The 21,377-nt window shown below is 43.6% G+C and overlaps 1 protein-coding gene across 1 annotated transcript; it reads right to left on the minus strand.

Moving 5' to 3' along the window:
• Positions 1 to 279: 279 nt before the first annotated feature.
• LOC123856532 (tripartite motif-containing protein 43-like) lies at positions 280 to 6,603 on the minus strand. The gene is made up of 8 exons (XM_045892705.2): positions 6,554 to 6,603; positions 5,335 to 5,749; positions 4,597 to 4,692; positions 4,403 to 4,487; positions 3,145 to 3,200; positions 2,455 to 2,477; positions 1,840 to 1,937; positions 280 to 793 (listed from the first exon to the last, which is right to left on the minus strand). The coding sequence occupies exons 1-8, from the start codon at positions 6,601 to 6,603 to the stop codon at positions 288 to 290; spliced, it is 1,329 nt and encodes a 442-aa protein (XP_045748661.1). The 3' UTR covers positions 280 to 287.
• Between the last annotated feature and the right edge of the window lie 14,774 nt (positions 6,604 to 21,377).

Genomic DNA, 21,377 nt, shown 5'->3' on the forward strand with positions numbered 1-21,377 from the left:
TCCAATCACACTCATCTGTTTTGGCACCTCCAGCAACCTCAAAATGGGTGACCAATGATGGCACCCATATTCTAGATGAAAGGCACACAAGAGATTCTGATGTCTAAGAAGATGGAACTGAAGTGACAGAATTGTGGGTGTCAAGACATCTTTATTTGAACAGCAGGTTACATCCAAGTAGAAAAAGCAGAAAAGGTAATCAACTAACATTCATTGGCCTTGATGGAGTGGTGCTCCCTCAGGTACCAGGTTCCGGGGTGTCCCAGGTCAGGCTCTTGACTTAGCCCTCATCTGTGGCCAGAGCACATGAAAGGCCTGACAGGAGATTTCAAGCAGCCATTGTGGTACCTCCAAATGATCCAATGCTTTGCCACATCCACAAAACTCAAACTTCCAGTGTCAAAATCAAGGAACACCCCAACCTTGCCCTGACATTTCTCGGTGAACACAGGAGACAGAGGCCAGGTGGCCCAGAGCCTGTAGCCATCATCCTCCTTTACACACATCAGGAGGAATGTGCCACTCAGTTCTTCCAGTGGGCCAATGTTCCTCATCCAGGAATTGTCACGGAAGCCCTCACAGACACCCACAGCCCAGTCCCAAGAGTCGTTCACCTCTAATTCCCAGTAATGTTTGCCACTGCTAAAGCAGGGTTCTCCCCATGATGCAAAGTGGTCAGATGTTCCAGGAATCAAGGATGCATACAGATGGTCACGGTCATACCTCAAACTTCTCGTGTCTTCAAATAGCCTCGTATCGTGATTGGTTATTACCCTGCTGAATGTCACATTGACTGTCAAAAGGAAAATTCCAGTCAAAACCAATGGGAACAATACAATGGCCCCTGACAGAAGAAAGAAGGTCTATCTACAGTCTCACCGAAAACAACATTCCAACATTAGAAAGGCAGTTCTGACTGCAGAACTTTGGATCCAGATGTTGCCAACACATGTATCAGACAAATACCTTCTTAAAATGGAAAAAAAAAAAAAAAACACAAAACAAAACCTTCCTAAAAATTTAGAGATCATGAAGAAGGTCATATGGACTTCTGGCTGATTACTTTGCACAACACAGGAAAGTCTGCCCATCTATGCATCGTCTTCAAGCCCACAGCAATATAACTTTGCTCGACCACCCCTTCTGAGGGAACTAAGGCAAAATTACACTTTAGACTGGATAAATGGTGGTATGCCTTCATCAGGATATCACTACATTCTAGTTACGCACGTTGACACTGAAGAGGAAAACCTAAAGATGACTTCCTAGATGTGGCTTCCTACAAATGTTCTGCCTAGGATATCTGCTTCTACCTGAGGTCTCCTCTTCCTCCCTGCTAAATTAAACCTCTGGGTTTAAGTTTACCATAGAGATCTGTATGATATGACCTCACCAACCACCAATTTGCTTTATTGCCATTTTTCATAAATTCTTGAATTCTGCCTTGAGGCGTGATTTTATGCTTATGCATTTTTCCTCATTGCACAAATGGAAACTAATGCAATTTACTAGGAAACTTTTTAAACCAAAAAGATTTTCAAAGACTAACTGACTGTACTTTCTTTGAAACTGGAGGGTCTTGAATTCACATCTACTTTTCTATGACTGGGTGAACAAGTGACACTGCATATGATAGTTTCTAGGACTCAAGGTGCCCTCTTCTGGAACACACTCGCTTTCCCATTACTTAAGTAATCTATCAAATGTATAAGCTAGTAGAGCCTGAACCACATATTGACATATGCACAGCTACTCTGGTTTCTCTTTAAAAGACGGCCCACAGAAAACCATGATTGAAGGACCTGGCATCGTGGTCTCACCAGTGGGGCTGACACTCACCTAGGAAGCTGTTGAGCCTGTCCGCCAGCCCCATTATGGGTTGTGCCCTGAGTTGTGGCTGCCCACATGGAGGTAGGTTTGGCTGATTTCTCTTCATCCTGTAAGGAGGAAGATGAGCTTAATCATTCTAGTGCCTGAGACTTCTTAGAAACACAGTGGTTGACAAAGTCAGCACCCTTTAGCCAACCATTCTTCATCAGAATCCTTTCCTCCACAATCATGGGATAGGACTGTGTTATTCTTGGGGAACCACTTTTCTTCTTTGCCTGCTTCTGCCCACCCCAATCTCTCCTAGGTGCTCTTGCCTCTCTCACCAAATCACTGGGAAAATTAGTCTTTCTGCTTCCAATAGGTATACAACTGTGAAACTAAAACCACATAGCTGGTTCTAGAAACTTCTGTATTGAGCACTTCACTCAGCCACGAGGATAAAAGAAGTCTAACTTCTGATCAAGGGGCACAGGAAATCATATTCAGCAAAACATGCACAAACATGGGCATACATAAGCAACTGAGATAGTCCAACAATGCTGTCTTTGCTTGGATAGAAGTGCAGAGCTTGAGCTCTTCCACAGCCTTCACCGTGCCCTAGGTAGCATGGATGTCCAAACTCACCTTGCCAAAGTGTCTCCTAATTCCTGTCAAGAAAAAAAAGAGAAACTTAAGACTTCAAGCATAGGTCATTCTGCCAGTCTTTGGGCTTGGGAAATATCAGGAAAAGTACTAATCACCACCACCACCCCACACACACTGTCATGCTAACCCTTTTTCCTTTTCTTCCCTAAAGATAATCCCACTATAACAGATGGACAGAATGGAAATTCTGGATGAATTTAGAACCCTGAGTGTAAAGAGAGGACAAAAGTACCAACTGTGCACTGCTGCAACCCTCAGCTGTCTGCAAAGTAGCCTTTCCTGGGCTTGTCCCCCAAGGGTGGTATGTCCCAAATTAAGGGCAATTCAAACCTAGGACTTCCCTACCGAAGCAGGAAGTAGGTGAGCTTTTCCCAAATTTCCCCATACTTCCCAAATGGAGACAAGAAATTGGATGTCCACTGAGTAAGTTGTGTCTTTCTGGGTCTTGGAGAAGCAAGCTCAATTAAAGAAATTGAGAAGGGACTATTCCCTGGGGACTCTCCCTAATGAGTCTCATAAGGCTTCCTTGTTCATGGCTAGAATAGGAGTTGCAGTTGATCTAGACTATTCCCAATCAGGAGAGACACCCGCCAGAGGGGCAAGACATGGAAGAATACATCTTTGCTAAGCAGTAAAGCATGGAAGTCAAAGGTGAGCCACAGTTCTTACCTGGAGGAGCTCCCCATCTGGCTTTTGGCACATAGCCACCAGCTCCATGTACATTTCTCATAGGGAGCTCATACAATTGGTCAGATGACCTTGATTCCTCAAGAACTGGTCACACATCTCATTGCCTTCTTCTCGAAGGCTTTCTAAAGTTTCACTTTCCTCTCTGAGAACTGGACATGGTGTCTCACGAGCAGGAATGACGTTTTCATGTTGAGTCACAAAACACTGCAAGGACATGGGTTAAGTAGACTGAATACTCAGGTCAGTCTCATCCCTGGCCACTTAAGCAGCATCCAGTGTACTCTGCCTCTGGGCTCCATACATCCTAAATTCGTGAACTCCCACTTCTCAGAAACCATTCATTCCTCTCTCCATTTGTTTTCCATCCTTTCAAAACTATTCCAAGAGCCAAACCCACACATTCCCTCAAACCACTCGCATCCACCTCATGAGTTCCTGAAATTGGAGAAAAGCTTGTCATTGATATCTTTCATACCCATCTTCTCCAACCTGAAAGACCACAGGCAAGCCACTGAAACGTATGAGTGACTCAAATCATTATGTGCAATATTCTGCTTTCTGGGTTACCTTAGGAAATTTATTTCCAGTCTCAAACCTCCCTCCTCCACAGCCTGGCATTTCTCTCTTCCTTCATGACAATGTTGCAGGATTAGAAGCCCCCTGAAAGGATCTTCCTAAAATCCTCACCACCTGCCTTCAAAATAGATGTCCATCTTCATGGCCCTATCTTCTGTTAGGAGGGCATCTTCCATATTCTTTTCAAGGACACTAATCCTTACTCTTTTGCATCTTTCCACCCGGGATTTATGGGGTCACTCTCTGCATCTCAGCCTTTCCAGTCCTCCTTTTCCTTGGCTTGTTACATTTTCTCCTATTTGAACCTCTATCGTTCTCTATCTCCCGTACTATCAGTTTTCACCATGAGGGACACACTTGTTAAATTGCTGTTCAGGTTTCCTTTCTATCCCTGGACTCACTGGAGGAATCAGATGGAAATACCCTCAGTTCCCAAGGATATGCTCTTTATTCCCTAGAATGTTTGACATACAAAAATCTCTGCCTGAAATATCTGTGGATTTTTCACATCTACTTGACCTTGAGAACTCGGATTGGCCTTCACCCTGAGGAATTTGTCCTCGAAGCCTGAATAATGGCTACTGAATTGGTCCGGATCATGCTCTGTGCTGCCCATCTTAGCACTTGTTGCACATTCTTCTCATGGTTTTTTGGTAGTTACTGGTATAGTAGACTCTAAGAATCCTAAGAGGCATGCCACCTTCCACTGAATCGATGGCTGGATCATTTCTCCCGCTGCTCAACCCCTTCATAAAATTTCATGACACATGATGATTTAGCTCAAGTTCCTAATGGCTAAATTCCTCCATCATCTGTCTCAACCTGATTGAGAGGGAAATACACTCTCATACTTACCATCGAAGGCACAGTCATTCTGCCATATTTATTGAGACTCTCCTGGATTCCTTGGATCTTTTCCCATACAGATCTCATCTCGTCAGAGAGCTTTTCCTGTAAAAGAGCTATGGATTTTAGCACCAGGGCAGCAACTACATTTCAGTTTCAGAACTCCAATGGTGGAGAGAATAATCGAGGGATACTAGATAAATGTACTTCAAGGAGAGAAGGATCATCACATTTGCCCATTTGCCCTCGCTAGTGATCAAATTTTAGATCAAACTGTAGAACCACACAATGTCATGTCATCTGCATGGGGACATGGTCAGCATTTTACTTAGCACAGCCACTTTTCAGAACCTGTGGCATCTTGCATCCCAATATGCTTCTAGCGATGCTTGTCCCCTGCTCATTCCAATGCACTTTATCCCACCTGTGTCCACTGCTGGGAAATATGTAGCCTATAAAAACCCTTTCTGTAATTTTGAAGTTTTCATAGCCAGTGGCTCTTTCTCAAGAAGAGGGCTTTGCAGTGCCTTGGGCATGATGCCTTCTGTCTTGTCAGTTAAATCATGACCATTAACTTAATCACCCTCCCATGAAGAGTAGTAGACTGGTGTCTTCACAGCCTCATCGTTGGTACCTAATACCTGGCATTCATGAGAGGACTCAGGAACCCTCATGCTCCTCATGTCCTTACAATCCCTTAACCATCCTGTCTCCACCTTTCAAAGTGCTCCCAGAGCCATCACTTACCCGCTGTTCTTCAATAGCCTCTTCAATAGAATAGTGTCTGTGAGCCTTGTGCTCTGCGGAGTCAGAACAGAGCCAACAGAGCAGGCTCTCTTCCTCTCTACAGAAGATCATCTTTGTCTCTTTGTGGGTCCCACACATCTGTTCCTCAGAGAGCAAGAATTCCCTCAGATTGGCTTTCCTGGCAATGTACACTAGATTCTTAAGAACAATGTTGGTTTTGTACTCTCTCTGCTGGGATGGTTCACAGCATACAGGACATTGGTAAGGGATTTCAGCTGCCTCCCAGAAAAGGTAGAGAAAGGATCTACAGAAGCTGTGCCCACAGCATATAGTCACTGGGTCTGTAAAGGTATTCAGGCAGACAGGGCAGATGAATTCTTTCTGGATGGGTTCTGGTAAGGCCGAGTCCAGGTTTCTGAGGGAAGAGAATTAGATGTATTTATTCCACTGCCCTAGGGAAATACAGAGGCCTAAGCAAAATGTGATTCAGGTGGTGACTCCATAACACACTGGATCTTGAGCAGAATAGGCTTGATTTTGCAGAGGACACAAAATGGAAAGCCAAGCCACAAGAGATCTCTAAGATCTACAGAAAATTTTCTTAGCTGCCTAGCCAACACCATTCACTTCCAGCTCCCCATCCCTTTCTCCTGCATTAAAAGGAAGAGTTCCCCAGTCTTGCTGAGGGTCTCACTTTCCTCCAACGAGCTGGAGATGGAGGAATTTGACCAAATTTGTACCTCCAGGTGGCAGGTACCAAATGCCCCCTCCACTTCCCAAACCCACAAAAATCAATGGTAATGCTCACTGCCATCATTGATTTAGTGCAGGCTATCTGACTAAGCCTGTATTTCTATTACCTCAAATAATTTCCAGGCATTTCTCCTGGCATGTCCTTTTTTATCTCAATCAGAATCCACACCCCAAAACTGTCTTTCCACGATTTCTGAATAGGTTAAGTTAATGAAGAGGAATAGAACATTGTTGAGAGGGGCGCAATCCTAAACAGAATCAACCTTCATCAGTAACCATGTTGTGGAACTTGCCCCCCACCAATTTTTGTTATCTATACCACTCTAATGAAACAAATGGCAAATTAAACAATGCCTATCTCTTGCAGGTCTTTAAAATTATTGCCAAGCACCCCTTCAATTTGTCATAAGTTGTAATGAGGTTAGAACTATTGCCTTTTGGGAATCCAGGCATGCACCACTCTTACAGTAGACCATCATATACACTCCAAGTCAAATCAAACATTCCTAAAACCATTTTCAGCATTCACCCAAGTACAAAACTACAAGATAGATACAGCTTGGCAACTATTTTCTGAGCCTTTCTAAGATGCAGGAAACACTAAGGGCTGCATAAAATAAGAGAACTAAAATTAACCTTCATATTAACTCCATATTAACACACATAATGAGACAGGCTAACAGAACAAGGATGGAATCACTTTGGCTCTAAGTAGGCAAACAACATCATTTCACAGATCCCACCTCAGTTTGCCCATCAGATAAAACTCAGAAATCTGGTTTGATTTCCTTTAGGAAAGTCTCTTGAAACCCCCAACCCCCTACTGGTACCTTACATACTCACCTGGAGGCCAAGTCTACGGCCTCACAGATGCTTGTGGTAGAATTGATGGAAGGATGGCAGCTGGATTATCAGGGCTTCCAAGAGGGAGTTTTCAGAGGTCTCCACAGCCAGTTGAGCTCCAAACACACTCCCAGTTGTGGAGGAGAATGAACCTGGCCCCTTGGATCTCCTTATAGTGAGTCTCCAAAGACCACACCCATTTCTTCCAAGTGGCAACATTTCAGAGGTCTTCAGAATGGGTGCTCTGATGCATGATGAGATTTCTTCAAACCAGAGGAAAGGATTGACTTAACATGCAGGCTAATCTCCAAACGGATCTCCCTGTTGTGAAATCCGTGGCCCTTGCTGTGATGACATTTGAGGAGATCTGTTTGGGTCAGGGAGTCTGTTTTGACTGGAATTTTCCTTTTGACAGTCAATGTGACATTCAGCAGGGTAATAACCAATCACGATACGAGGCTATTTGAAGACGCGAGAAGTTTGAGGTATGACCGTGACCATCTGTATGCATCCTTGATTCCTGGAACATCTGACCACTTTGCATCATGGGGAGAACCCTGCTTTAGCAGTGGCAAACATTACTGGGAATTAGAGGTGAACGACTCTTGGGACTGGGCTGTGGGTGTCTGTGAGGGCTTCCGTGACAATTCCTGGATGAGGAACATTGGCCCACTGGAAGAACTGAGTGGCACATTCCTCCTGATGTGTGTAAAGGAGGATGATGGCTACAGGCTCTGGGCCACCTGGCCTCTGTCTCCTGTGTTCACCGAGAAATGTCAGGGCAAGGTTGGGGTGTTCCTTGATTTTGACACTGGAAGTTTGAGTTTTGTGGATGTGGCAAAGCATTGGATCATTTGGAGGTACCACAATGGCTGCTTGAAATCTCCTGTCAGGCCTTTCATGTGCTCTGGCCACAGATGAGGGCTAAGTCAGAGCCTGACCTGGGACACCCCGGAACCTGGTACCTGAGGGAGCACCACTCCATCAAGGCCAATGAATGTTAGTTGATTACCTTTTCTGCTTTTTCTACTTGGATGTAACCTGCTGTTCAAATAAAGATGTCTTGACACCCACAATTCTGTCACTTCAGTTCCATCTTCTTAGACATCAGAATCTCTTGTGTGCCTTTCATCTAGAATATGGGTGCCATCATTGGTCACCCATTTTGAGGTTGCTGGAGGTGCCAAAACAGATGAGTGTGATTGGAACCTCATGATCCAAACACAGGAACAGGGGGTTTGCACATCAGGTGTGGGCCTGGTTATCTGGGGTGCCCATGTGGTCTGCAACCCAGTTTCTTCTTCTTGATGTAGTGTATCCCACACATGGATCGATTTGTCTCAGGGTCAAAAACCCAGTTTGACAGGAATCATCCTGACCCTTTGCATAAAGATAGGCCCTTGCTTTAGTGAGCCCCATGTAGCTAGGCCTTTCAGCTTTTCTGTAGTATAAATGGCAAGGGATGGAGAAAGGAAGTGCCTCATATACTCAACCACTGTATTCTCAGAGGGCAACAGGTTGGCTGCATATCAGGGGCAAGTTCACCAAATATGGGAATGAAGAAATCTAATGATCATGAGACCATGATCTTATCTGAAGGGAACTTTGTTGTAAAAGTCAGGGACAAGGAGGGAGTCCAAAGTTCACATTTCCAGGATTTGAAGGCTGGTGTCCAAAACAGATTATACAGGTTGAGTCGACACCATGGAGTTTTGTCTTCAGGAACGTGCATCTGGGTGGGGAGGCGGGAAATGAAGGGACTGTTTGGCAAGAAGGGACGTGTGTGTGTGTGGTTACACTCAGGGTGGTCATACACTTACTTGCATTGAGGATCGTCACTTGGGCCTTGAAGGATGGGATGGGATGGGAGTGATATGGGGCTACCAAGCCAAGGGTCAGGAAAGAATTCTTAAGACCTTTTCAAGGCCAAAAGATGCTTTTTTTATACCTGGGGGACAGGACCTGCGGGCAGAAGGAACTGCACTGTGATTGTGAGGAGTGACTGATTATATACTTTTTAGTTAGTGGAGGTTAGGGCTCAAGCGAGTTTCTAAGGCATATGTGCCTGTTAAAAGCAAGGTCTCCAGGAATTGGAGGGCTGGCTATTAAGATATGGTTGCTTTCAGTCTCCAATAAAACATAAACATTAAGGCAGCCATGGAGCTCCTTGAAGAATGTCATGCTTGCATGGCTCAGGGATTTATCAGTGGGCTGCAAGTTGGAAGGAGACTTGAATAGGGCTACATTTCTCTTGCCTTTGTTCTCCACGTCAGGAGGACAGAAGAGCAGTATGTGGACACATGCCCCTTACCGTCTGTCCCCATTTCATCATCACACAAGTTTACATTGCTTTCTGTTTCAGATGTTCTTGTCCCACGCTGGATTGCAGAGTCTCCATTGTCTTTCCACCACCAAATATACTTGCTGGATATATTGTGAGAAACCAACAAAGTAACCTTGTTGATTGAATCAAGTTTGTGTTCTGGACTAGAAAAGGAATAATGCTGGGGAGACATTATAGTCTACCATACTTGGGATCCAGTGTTACTGTGTGGCCTGGAACACGTCACCTAAATGTGACTTTGCCAGTCTTTGCTAGTCCTAAGAGTTTACAGTAACTGAGCACTTACTGCGTGGTTTCCATATAAACGGAGTTCTCTCTTCTTTACATATAAAAACTTTAATAATCCATTATTTCCAATGAAAAAACTGAGCCATGAGATAGTTCAGTGACTTTTGAACTCAGGTGTCAACCTCCAATGTCTGTGCTCTTAACTTTGCCATTGGTTGCTCTGGAAAATACAATTGTCTAGCTGGAGTTTAAATAAAAACTTAAAAAAAAAAAAAAGACCAAAAAAAAAAAAAAACCCCACCCACAACCCAACATATTAAAAAATGCTAAATGACCAAAGTTGAGATTTTTTACACCTTCAAAATATGAAAGAAAAACACATGAAGGGGTCTACTACTGTGCATAGTGAATTAAAAAAAAAATTTTTTAAGATTTTTATTTTATTTATTTGAGAGAGAGAGAGAGAGTGTGTGTAGTGTACATGAGCGAGAGCACAAGCAGAGGGAGCGGCAGAGGGAGAGGTAGAAGCGGGCTCCTGGCTGAGCAGGGAGCCCGATATGGGGCTCCATCCCAGGACCCCGGGATCATGACCAGAGCCTAAGGCAGACGCTTAACCCACTGAGACACCCAGGCACCCTTGTGCGTAGTGAATTTGATTTGACCCACGATATTTTGGCTGTGAGTCTCAAAAAAACAAATAACATTTATAGATTACCTTTTATCATGGAGAAGTGACCAATGGAAGATCATATTCTATGGTTTTAAAAATTCATTTATAATTCTGTGATTGAATTATGCTGATGAAATTATGGAAATATCAATTTAATCCAAAACCTCTTCTGTCTTTCAGAAAGGTATAGGGGGAGGTTTATTTTCCTACAGCATCCAAAGAAGAAAATCACAGAAGAAAATAGTTATATTAGTAGTACTCATAATCCCCAATTATTTTTTGTAGTGTCCCCACAAGTGGCATTTTCCAGAGAGTAGTGAGAAAAAAGAAAGCTGTCATGCTATATATATCGTACTGTCATGATTATATGTAATATGCTTATTCCAATATTTCTTAATATAAATAATACCGACACTACAAGAAATTAAATATTTAGTTTTTAAATCCTTGACCACCCCTATCATACAATGTGTACATTTATCTTGTCCTTATCTTGCTGTCATGCTTCCATTCAATTTTTGAGCTGTGTTAGATTGTTTCCTGTTTTCTGGATTGAGACTATCTATTTTACAACTTTTTATGTTGTCATTCTGCTTTTCAATTTTACTTTCCGATTCTTCCACTGAGTTCCAATTTCTGCTATGTCATATCTAATATATAACTCCTACTGCATTTCTGGATGATTCTTTTTAAAATCTTTTATTTTTAATTTTAATGTCTTTAACCATCTCTATATTTTGGGTAACATAAACTCTGTTAGGGTTCTTCAATTCCACGGACTCCAAAATTTCACCTTTTCTGGAATGCCATATACTTGGACTCATGAAATAAGTAGCCTTTTCAGATTGGCTTCTTTCACTTAGTCATATGCATTGAAGTTTCCTCCATGCCCCTTGCTTGCTTGATCACCACTTCTTTTTAGCACTGAATACTATTCCAGCATCTGGGCATACCACAGCTTCTTTATCCACTCACTACCCGAGGGCATCTTGGTTGTGTCCAACTGGTGGCATTTATGAATAAAACTGCCATAAACATCCTTTAGTGACTTTTTGGGCACACGTGAAGTTTTCAGCTCATCTGGGTAAATACCAAGAACTAAGATTGCTGGATTATATGGTGGGAGAAGGCTGAGTTTTTAAAGGAACTGCTGCAGTGACTTCCAAAGTAGCTGCCCCACTTTGCATTCCCACCAGCAGGGAATGAGAGCTCCTGGTTGTCCACAGCCTCGCCAGTATTTGAGGCTGTCACTAGTTAGGACTTTGGCCATCCTAACAGATGTGTAGCGGTACCTCATTGTTGTTTGAAGTCCTTTCCTGCTAGCCACGTCTCTTTCATTTTACTTTCTTTCAGCCCCACCCCCACTCCCATCCTTTCTCTAATGCTATGCTTCTTGGGTGAGGTGCTGGTTATTTGTTTCTTTACAGTTACGACAAAGCCCTGGAGAGACTGGTGGCAAGGTCTGCTGGCATGGGGATGGAGGATTTTCAGTAGCGCAAATGAAGCATCCTGATGGTCAATATTAATCTCAACTCAGAATTTGGGCCAATTTTCATTTATTTTTAAGGGTTTGTAAATTACAGAAGGGACATATCCCAAGTGCGGTGTGTTTATCTCATTAATCACACAGGAGAGTAACTTTCTCTTTCTTCTCAGAAACAGAGAATCACACACACTCGCGGACATTAACTCGCATACTGAGTGTTGAGAGTGAAGAACTTTGAGCTCCTGCTGAGGTGTCTGAATCGCTGGGACCACATAAGCGGCCCAAAGACCTAGAGATGGCCTTGCCTAAAGGCTAAGATCACTGGTCCAAAGAAGACAGAATGAAGTGACTGGAATGCATGGAGAGTAACCTTCCTTCCAAGGACAGCCACACATTCAAAACAACCCAGTCACAGACCGACTGGGAAGAAGTAGCTGTTAAGGTATTTGTCTGGACAAATGTGCAAACTCAAATGGCTGGAGGTTTCTTATCACTTGAGAAAGATTTGCACTGTGACAAGAATTAGTCCTGGAATATTTGAAAGTCTGTTAAAACCAGGGTCGCCTCATTATATTTTTCTATACATTCTTGGCTATTTTCATTGCTGGTTGTCATGGATATTAGCATCACAGAAGTATTCTTACCCTTTATGTATGAAAAACAGTTGGGGTTGGAGAGCATATTTTATTCTTTGATGTCTTACTGAAACATTTCCTTATTTATCAATGTTTTAAAAGCACAGAATTACAGTATGAGAAAATAATGGTGATATTTTCATACCTCTGCTTGTGAAGCATGATTTTAAATCATATTTTCTAACTTATTCAGCGTCCACTGTTTCCTAGCCTTGTCCTACTTGCATGGGATACAGAGATGAAAGTTACAATTCCTGACTTGGGGACACTCACAGTCCAGCAGGGAAGAAGCACCAGTAAGGGAAATGAGGAAGAGGCAGCAAAGCACACATACTGGACAAATACAGGCTAAAAAGCTCCGTTTTCTATTACAATAAGATGGCGCTGGTCAAAATAACACAATCTCTTTTCTTATCCATTTTCTCACCTATACACTCTTGTTCTGGGGATCAAATTACCGTCATATAGAATGTAAGTGAAGATTGGATTTAGTGCTTAGCATACACGCTCCGCTAACAGTGGATTCACAAAAAAAAAAAAAAAAAAAAAAAAAAAAAAAAAAAGGGCATGTTGGCTTTCCTCCTTCCTGCTGATCCAAAAGTACCCATTCATTGGAAGAAGTCCCCCCAGAAGAGTGGGCAGGTACTGCTAACTGATGGCCACACAGCTTCCCCCCCCCGCCCCCCCTCTTTTTAAGATTTATTTATTTTATTTGAGAGAGAGTATGAGTGCAGTTGTGGGTGGTGAGGGGAGGATCAGAAGGAGAGGGAGAGAAGCGGACGCCACGCTGAGCAAGGAGCCCCACAAGGGCTCCATCTCCTGACCCTGAGATCATGACCTGAGCCAAATCAGGAGTGGGATGCTTAACCGACTGAGCCACCCAGGCACCCCAGCTTTTCCCTCTTAGAATTTCCCTGGAAATGCAACTGAAGCCAGGAACTCAGCGCCAGAGGGGGTTGTGGCTCTTTGGCTGCAGGATCCAGATGTCCCACTTAATTAGACCTGGCTTTTCTGCACCTTCCCAGGGGGAACTTTTCATCTCCTCACGTGGACGGGGACCAGTGCTGGGCACCCAGAACAACAAGTACAGATGCCCCGCTGCCACCTGACACGCAGAGTGCTGGCTCCCCCCTTCCCTTGCCAGCCGCTCTTCATCGGAGCCCACAGATCCCCTCCAGAGCTCTTCTGGGCGCCACCCCCGCCGAGGTCGTCTGCCCGCCCTGTCCCGCGCCCAGTGGGACTGCAGGCGCTGGAGGACAGGGTGCAGACGCCGCGTGTGGAAGAGGGAAGGACCGCCGCCTCAGGTCCACCCTGCGGCATCCTCCCGCCGCGCCCTCCCTTGCCGAACATGTGCGGAGCGAAGGAGGCCGCCTGCTCCCGAGAGGGCCGCGTGGGGCTCCGGAGACTGCGCACGGGCAGATTCAGGGATGGGGCCAGGAGCCCCAGGATCCACTTGGCAAAGGTCCGCGGGGTCCTCGTCAGGTCGGAAGGTTCCTGCAAGCCGCCCGCCCTTGAGCCCAGGGCTGAGCCTCCCGCCTGGACGCCGCACACGCCGCGGGCACTCGCAACACCTCCCTGGCCCGGTCCAGTATCTTAAGGAGCTGCCAGCAGCTTCTGCGCGCCCGGCGTGTTGGTATTGTTTGTTTGTTTGTTTTTTAAGATTTTTATTTATTTGACAGCAAGAGACACAGCGAGAGAGGGAACACCAGCAGGGGGAGTGGGAGAGGGAGAAGCAGGCCTCCTGCCAGTGGCCCAATGCGGGGCTCGATCCCAGGACCCCGGCATCATGACCTGAGCCGAAGGCAGACGCTTAACCGACTGAGCCACCCAGGCGCCCACCAAGCAATTTATTAATGTTTTAAAAACCAGTGCACCCACATGGCAACCACAATAACAAAGCAATGCATACTCTGAAGGACATAAAATTGAAAATAACAATACACTGTTATCAGTCAAGCTCCAAGTGGGTGATTTAAGAAACCAGAATTTCAACTGCATTATTAGCATTACAGTATTATGAGCATGACATAAGAAACATTTACTAAAGTAATGCAATTGTTCAGTCAGAGATTGTACCAGGACATTCTTTTGGTAGATGATTCTACACAGTAAGTGTAGATTGAAACACTTTCCTTTATTTATTTTTTTGTTTTGTTTGTTTAAGAGAGAGAGAGAGAGAGAGAGAGAGAGAGGGAGACTTCTTGAGAGTGCCAGCAGTGGGGAGGGGCAGAGGGAAAAAGAGGGAATCTCAAGCAGGCTCCATGCTCAGCAAGGAGCTCAATGTGGAGCTGGAGCTTCATCTCAGGACCCTGAGATCATGACCTGAGCAGAAATCAAGAGTCGGATGCTTAACCGACTGAGCCACCCAGGCGCCCCTTATATTTTCTTATATTTAACGGCATAGAGCCTTGTGATGTTTCTGGATGTGTCAGTCTGGTTAGGCTAAACTACAGGGATATAAGGGAGGGACTCCAGGACTTCTTAGCATCCTCACATCTCTTGCAGCTATTCAAGCAGATCCTAATCTAGGTGCTGCTGTGAAGGGATTTGGCAGATGTAATTAAAGTCCCTAAAGGAATCTAAACGAGGGTGATGATCCAGGTGGACCTGACTGAATCAACAAAACCCTTTAAAGGAATGGTTTGGGCATTCCCTGAAAAAAATTCCAAACAGCAAGTGGAGTCTACATTGTCCCAGTTGCTCCGGACTGCCTGTGGAAGGTTCTAGGCTGCTCCTGCTTTCCCTCCCTGAATGATTGCCCCTCTGTTCCCAGACTGGCTTACCTAGTGTCTATAGTCCTCACAGAAGTCAGTTCCTTGTAGATTCTCTTTTCCTCCTGCTCTCCTTCATCCTCTCCCTCTCTTCCTCCCTCTCCTGCCCATTCCGACCCCCTGACCATTAAGGTTTATTTCTCTGGTTGATCCCTGACTAATACAAGCCTGACAGATTTATCTTCCCTATTGGTACATTTCACATTCTACTACCACCACCCCCCCCTTTTTTGTGTGAAAACGACCCCTCTCTTAGTTTCTGTGAAACACACATGCTGGTTCCTCTGGTGCATAGAAAATTGTAGACACAATAGATATTCCTGTCTCTTGTGTAAAGCCTTGTATAATTTCTTAGTTATCCTGCATATCCTTCTATGGCATAATGTGCTACTCCCATTAACATAATAAATACCCATGCGCAGTCAGCAAATGCTAGATATTTGGAAGATTTAAATGTCCTAGAATCAATATATACTAAAAATTTGGTCAAGAGTAATCACGAAAGTTATGGTAGGAAGACATAATAGACAATTTCCAATAAGTCTAGGCCAAAATGATTATAAGGTTTTCCACTTCAGTGGAATTTTATTTTATGAACCTCTTTCAAACATTCTCCTTTTTAATCAACAGTAGATAAACCACAGGATAATATCACAGAAAAAGTGATCTTCAATAAATGAAAATAAAAAATTATTTCACTTCACTAAATGGTTTCTAAAACACACTCTCTAAATGATACATCTAAAACACATCACCAGATAGACTTATATGTACTCATCGAGATCTAATCATTCATTGAATAACATGTAACGAGTTCATCCTAAGTGTAGATATTGCTGCAGGTGCTGATGATACATTAGTGTCATTGCCGTCATTAATCCTACGTATCAGGGGAAGGCACAGAAATCAATAACTAAAAATGGATGAAATAATATTAGATGTGACAAGTGAAATGAAAGCAATAAGATGAGGGATAGAGAGGGATGGGATTAGCTATGTCACATGTATTTGTATCTATATTTTGTGTACTCTAGTTATGAAAATGGAGCTGCAAACAAGACACAGAAAATCCCTTTCCTATACAACCAACAATCTAATTCAGGGAAGGCATACCTCCGACATTAAATAAGTAAAACATATGATGAGTTAGAGTCTGATAGTACTCTGTAGAACAGTAAAGGAGGAAAGAGGAAAGGAGGAGCAGGGAGTGGGGATGAGAAGAGAGGATGCCCCAGATCTCAGCAGTAGGGCTAAATAATGGATTGCAGTCCAGCCCATATAGCTCCAAAACCCACTCGTGAGGACCAACGGGGCTACTTTGCAAATATGTGAGTTGGAAGAGAGGAGTCAGGAATTCACTTGTCAGGGAGGCTCTTAATGTGCACTTCATCAAGAACTTATTAAGTGGGTAAAATTGGTTGGATAAAAGAATTTCGATCCTGGTACAGAAAAGGAGGGGGAAAGGAGAAATAAAGTTCCGAGGGTTCTGTGAATTGGCAAGGCTAAGCCCTAGGTATAACAGATTGATCTGTCATGACACAGAGAATCAGTGAGATTCAACAGAAGAGATAAAAATGGGTTTATATTCTGAGTAACCCAATGTCCTGGCTGGATTAGGTGAATTTAAGGAGGGAAGCAATCGGAGCTGGTTATTAGAAGATGCCTCCATGTCTCCATGAGGAACAGCATCATACAGAGAGACCTGAAAGGGAGGACAAGGATATTTGTCAGTGACTCCAGGAAATTACAGCCAGAATGGCTCATGAGAGGGAACTCTTAAGAAGAAAATGTGCCATAAGCCGGATATGGAACTCCTCCAGCTGAAAATTGAGGAATGGTGTGTCAAGGCAGTGAACATTCAGCTGCATGGAAATTCTTTCTCTCAGCTGAAATCTATATTCTCTTAACCTTACATCATTTGTTTCCAGAAATATATTTCCATCACTGTACCTGCTTTATTGGGAGGGATTTCCTCTTCAGAGGATACTCTAGAATTTTTACTCTTCACTCATATCTCATATCATATAATAATAGCAAACAAATTGGTGAAATGATGAAGGTAAAAGCTGAAAGGCAAATAGCCTATCTAAAAGTGAATAATTATCTGTTTTGGCTTCTGAAAATCTACAAAATAATATTTAGGTTAATTTTTGGTCATAGCAATCTGACCTCTATTTTCCCTTTAATTTATTTTTTTAATTCTCTTAATTTTTTATTAACATATAATGTATTATTTGTTTCAGGGGTACAGGTCTGTGATTCATCAGTCTTACACAATTCACAGTGCAAACCATAGCACATACCCTCCCCAATGTCCATCACCCAGCCACCCCATCCCTCCCACCCCCCTCCCCTCCAGCAACCCTCCGTTTGTTTCCTGAGATTAACAGTCTCTTATGGTTTGTCTCCCTCTCTGGTTTCGTCTTGTTTCATTTTTCCCTTTAATTTATACCTCTCGATTTGTCCCTTTTATGTTCTTTCAACCCTGACCTATTTGGGAATAAGACCTGTACACGCCTCTGGACGGGCTCAACCACTCTCCAGGGAAGGGGCAGCCCATTAGCAGTGTGCACAAGATCTATTACTTTTTGTTGGGATCGTTTGGCTACTCGTTCCCCTTTTGCTCATTATTATAGTTATTTTCAGAAATAAGTGCATTATTTGACCACAAAACCTTTCATAACTTGTAATGATATTTGCAAGATGAAGAGTGAATTATAGTGGGAAACTGAAATATGGCCCAGGCTCCCAATGAGTCAGTTGCTTAATAAGTAAAAAGAATGATATAAAAAAACAAAAATGGAAGTGACTGGAGCAATAGTCAGAGTCAAGGTAAATCATTTAATGTTACATAAAAATTATACGTTTATTCAGCATATTTAATTGTTAGCAGCTAGGAATAGATTTCAAGTGGCAAATATTTTACTAGGGCTGGTTGTTCTTCTTTGTATTGCTAGTTTCTAATAAGGGCATATGCTATTCATGTAATAGAAACTGTGAATAAATATGTACATATTATCACCAGAATCATTTTTATAAAAAAATCCAGCCAAAATAATTAAAAAAAAATTTTTAGCAAAATCACATTATGAAGAGCTATTGTTAAATCTGAGGGCTCCCATTTTTAGCTGTCAAAAATAATGCTACCATGAATATTTGAGTTCAGGTCTTGGTACAGACATATGCTTTCATTTCTCTTGGATACACACCTAGGAGTGGGATTTCTGGGTTCTCTGGTCAATTTATGTCAACATTTTAAGAAAGTGCAGAAGGCCTTTGCCAAGGGTGCTGCATCGGAGCCATCCTGCCCCCCTCCCAAGGCACTGGGGCTGCCGGGGCAGAAGCGCCTGCATTTCCCACCACTCCCTTCTCCCACCACACATCACAAAAAGCCACAACAGCAGGTCCGCTGTCTGAACGTCCATCCCCGTGCTTTCCAGCGTACAACCTAAAAGCATCATCGTTCATGAACAGGGGCCTAAGTCAGCGGCTCTCAGAGGATGGTCCAGGCATCAGGACCAGCACCAGCATGTTAGAACGTGTTAGACGGGCAAACTCTCCAGCCTCACCCCAGACCTACTGAATCAAGAATCTCTGTGATTGAGGCCCGGAGGAGGTCTGTGCTCTAACAAGCCCTGCAGGTGATTCAGATGCATCTCCTAGGTTAATGCAGTCTTGAGGTTAATCTCCGAGAAGGATGCTTTCTCAGAAAAGAAACACGGCACAGCTGGGAAGGGAAGCTTCTTTTTGTCCTCTCCCGCTCAAATCCTCCCCTTTCTGAACCTAGACAGTCTAGTAATAGACACAGAGAATCAGTTCTGGGTGGTGGGGCAGACGGGAACAGGCCAGGGAGGTTCCCTGAGGACAAGCACCAACTGGAAGGCGAGCAAAGTGAGTTGTCTAGAACAAGATTGCCTTGCTTCCTTTTCTTTCCTTGTAGTTTTCCTGAAGGCTTTAATCAAAGTGCCTCATCTCTGCCCTCTGTTTGGAGGTGGGACCAGCTTCAATCAGCATATTCATGTGGAACACACACACACACACACACTCACCCATGGTCACCTCGATGGTGACAGTGGTTACCCAGAAAGCCTTCAAAGAAGTAGAACTGGAGAACCCTCTTCTGCACCTGGAGACATGCCTCCAGAGCTCCTTGAGTTTCATTTCTGTTACTGAAAGGGGCTTCATGCTCTTCACGCAAAGGTCTGTGAATACCGTGGGGATAGTAGTCTGCCTCCACTCTCCTAACACAACTGTGCACACATATTTTTGCTGCTTGTAATATGTTTGTAAATGCTACATAATGAAAGGAGGTTACATTAAATCATTGTAACCCATAATACAGAAAGTTTTTCTCAGTAATACTGTTAATATTTGCTAATACTTTTGGTTACTTTTTTTTTTTCAATTTTGTGATTCATTGAAAGGAAATGTTATTAAGAAAATTAGCCAAAAAATTGGAATTGTCTGGTAAGGTTGCTTTCATAGGTATTGAGAGAGGGATTGAGGGGAAAAGAGAGAGAGAGAGAGAAGTCTCCGTGCTGTGAAATCAGGTGCACTTTTGATATCCTTCTTGGGAAAATGCAGGATTGGCAAAACTTAACAGAATATATAATAATTTGAAATTTATTTCCCTAATCCCTAATCACAGCAATGTCTGTATCCTCTTGAAGAAGTCTGAGTGTGTGTGAGCATGTACACGCACATGAGAAAGGGAGAGAAGAAACGCAAATATTCCCATCCCTCCCGAAAGCTTTGTAATTTTTTAAAAAGATTTCATTTATTTTAGAGAGAGGAGGGGAGAGGGAGAGAGAGAATCTCAAGGAGACTCTGCCTTCAGTGCAGGGCTCGATCTCATGAACCTGAGATCATGACCAGAGCCAAAACCAAGAGTTGGATGCTTATCCAACTAACTCACCCAGGTGCCCCAAAAGTTTTGTAATTTTTGAGGAGCTCTTGTGTCTGGAGAAAAAAAAAAAAAACAAGAAAAAGAGGTCATGTTTTTCAAGGCTGAATGAGATCCAGGATCTTTTCTCTTCTTTTTCTCTTTCCTTCCTTCCTTCCTCTCTCTCTTTCTCATTCTTTTCTGCCCTTTGGTATTATGAGAAGCTGATTTGAAGTAAGGGCTGGGCTAAGCAGAGGTGAATATTGAAGAAAGGTTTCACTTAGTGGCTTTGAGAGGAACAGTACAGATGGTTATTTTGACTGCTCGTGGCTTTGATTTGTATAAATCAGTTGGTATAAAGGAGGTAATCCATCCCATTTGTTTTTGTTGCTGTTCCTTCCCTGTTTCTGAGTGGCTGTTACTTCCTTCTGAGGAACAGAGGAGAGGAGTACGCTACCTAGAACTTCTGGCCCCAGGAGGCTGCTTAAATGCCTATTTTCAGGAAAACTAGGATGCGGCCTGGGGGTGTGTGATGAGTGCCCCACTTAGGAATATTATACTAATGCTGCCAGGGCCATGCCTCCCAGAGAATGAAGAATGGGGGAGAGCTATGAGGAGCTCTGTTCTGTGTGCCAGCTGGGTGCTTGCTCTCAAAGCTAGAATGGGGACTGATCTACATCCCAACCTCCCTAATCTAGGGAGCTCTATTCAAGGACACCTGACAAGCTATGGCTCCATTAAGCAAAAGGAACGTTGAGTCCTGGATGTGGGCTTCACTGGGTGCTTGGTGAGAAATGAATTCCCAGAACGCATGAACTCACTTCTCATGCTTTACCATGCCTAGAGTCCTCATACACCCCATCAATCCTCCCGTCCCTTTGTGGCTCCACTGTGAACCTAAGGGGGTTCCTGATCTCACCTATGTCTAAAGGCAGCTGAGACCCTCTGTGGAGCTGAGAGACTCTTATTAATAGTTATGGAAAGGCTCAAGAGCATGAAGGAGCAATCTATAGATTCATTCTGGGAGTTGTGGGAGCCCAAAGGTAGCATCATGCCCCATCCTACAAACTGAGAGCTAAATGAAGGAAGGTCAAACTGTCTAAAACCCAACTGTTAGATTTGACAAGCTCCTTAGTTGAGAACTTTTGGCCATTCTCTGCTGTGACTTTTAGCCAGGTCGGAGAGCTGCAGGAAGTGATAGTTGAGATCTGTTACTACTGTGGGACATGACCATAGGGGTGGCGGTGGGGTCTTGGAAAGTGTGAGAAACAGATGAAATCTCCACCCTGGATTATATCCAATGGGTCCATTTCCCAACATCGTTTATCCCTTACCAATTTTAAAGTTTTAAAAACCTTTTAGGGTTTTTCCTGGCTCTTTTACCTATTACTGACTCAAATGTGGGTTTTCTCTCAATCTCTTGCTGGGTTT

This window comes from Mirounga angustirostris, unplaced genomic scaffold, assembly GCF_029215605.1.
Source record: "Mirounga angustirostris isolate CCGP_5_RB_7025 unplaced genomic scaffold, mMirAng1.0.hap1 SCAF_13, whole genome shotgun sequence".
NCBI classification, from domain to species: Eukaryota; Metazoa; Chordata; class Mammalia; order Carnivora; family Phocidae; genus Mirounga; species Mirounga angustirostris.

Excerpts from the sequence above, each read along its gene's own strand:
- LOC123856532 (XM_045892705.2), bottom strand. The coding sequence starts at position 6,603 with ATGGTTTTAGGAATGTTTGATTTGACTTGGAGTGTATATGATGGTCTA. Across the intron at positions 4,693-5,334 it reads AGGCTATTGAAGAACAGCGG|GAAAAGCTCTCTGACGAGAT; the intron begins GTAAGTGATGGC and ends GCTCTTTTACAG. Across the intron at positions 3,201-4,402 it reads TCTTAGAGTCTACTATACCA|AAATGTACATGGAGCTGGTG; the intron begins GTAACTACCAAA and ends GCTCCCTATGAG.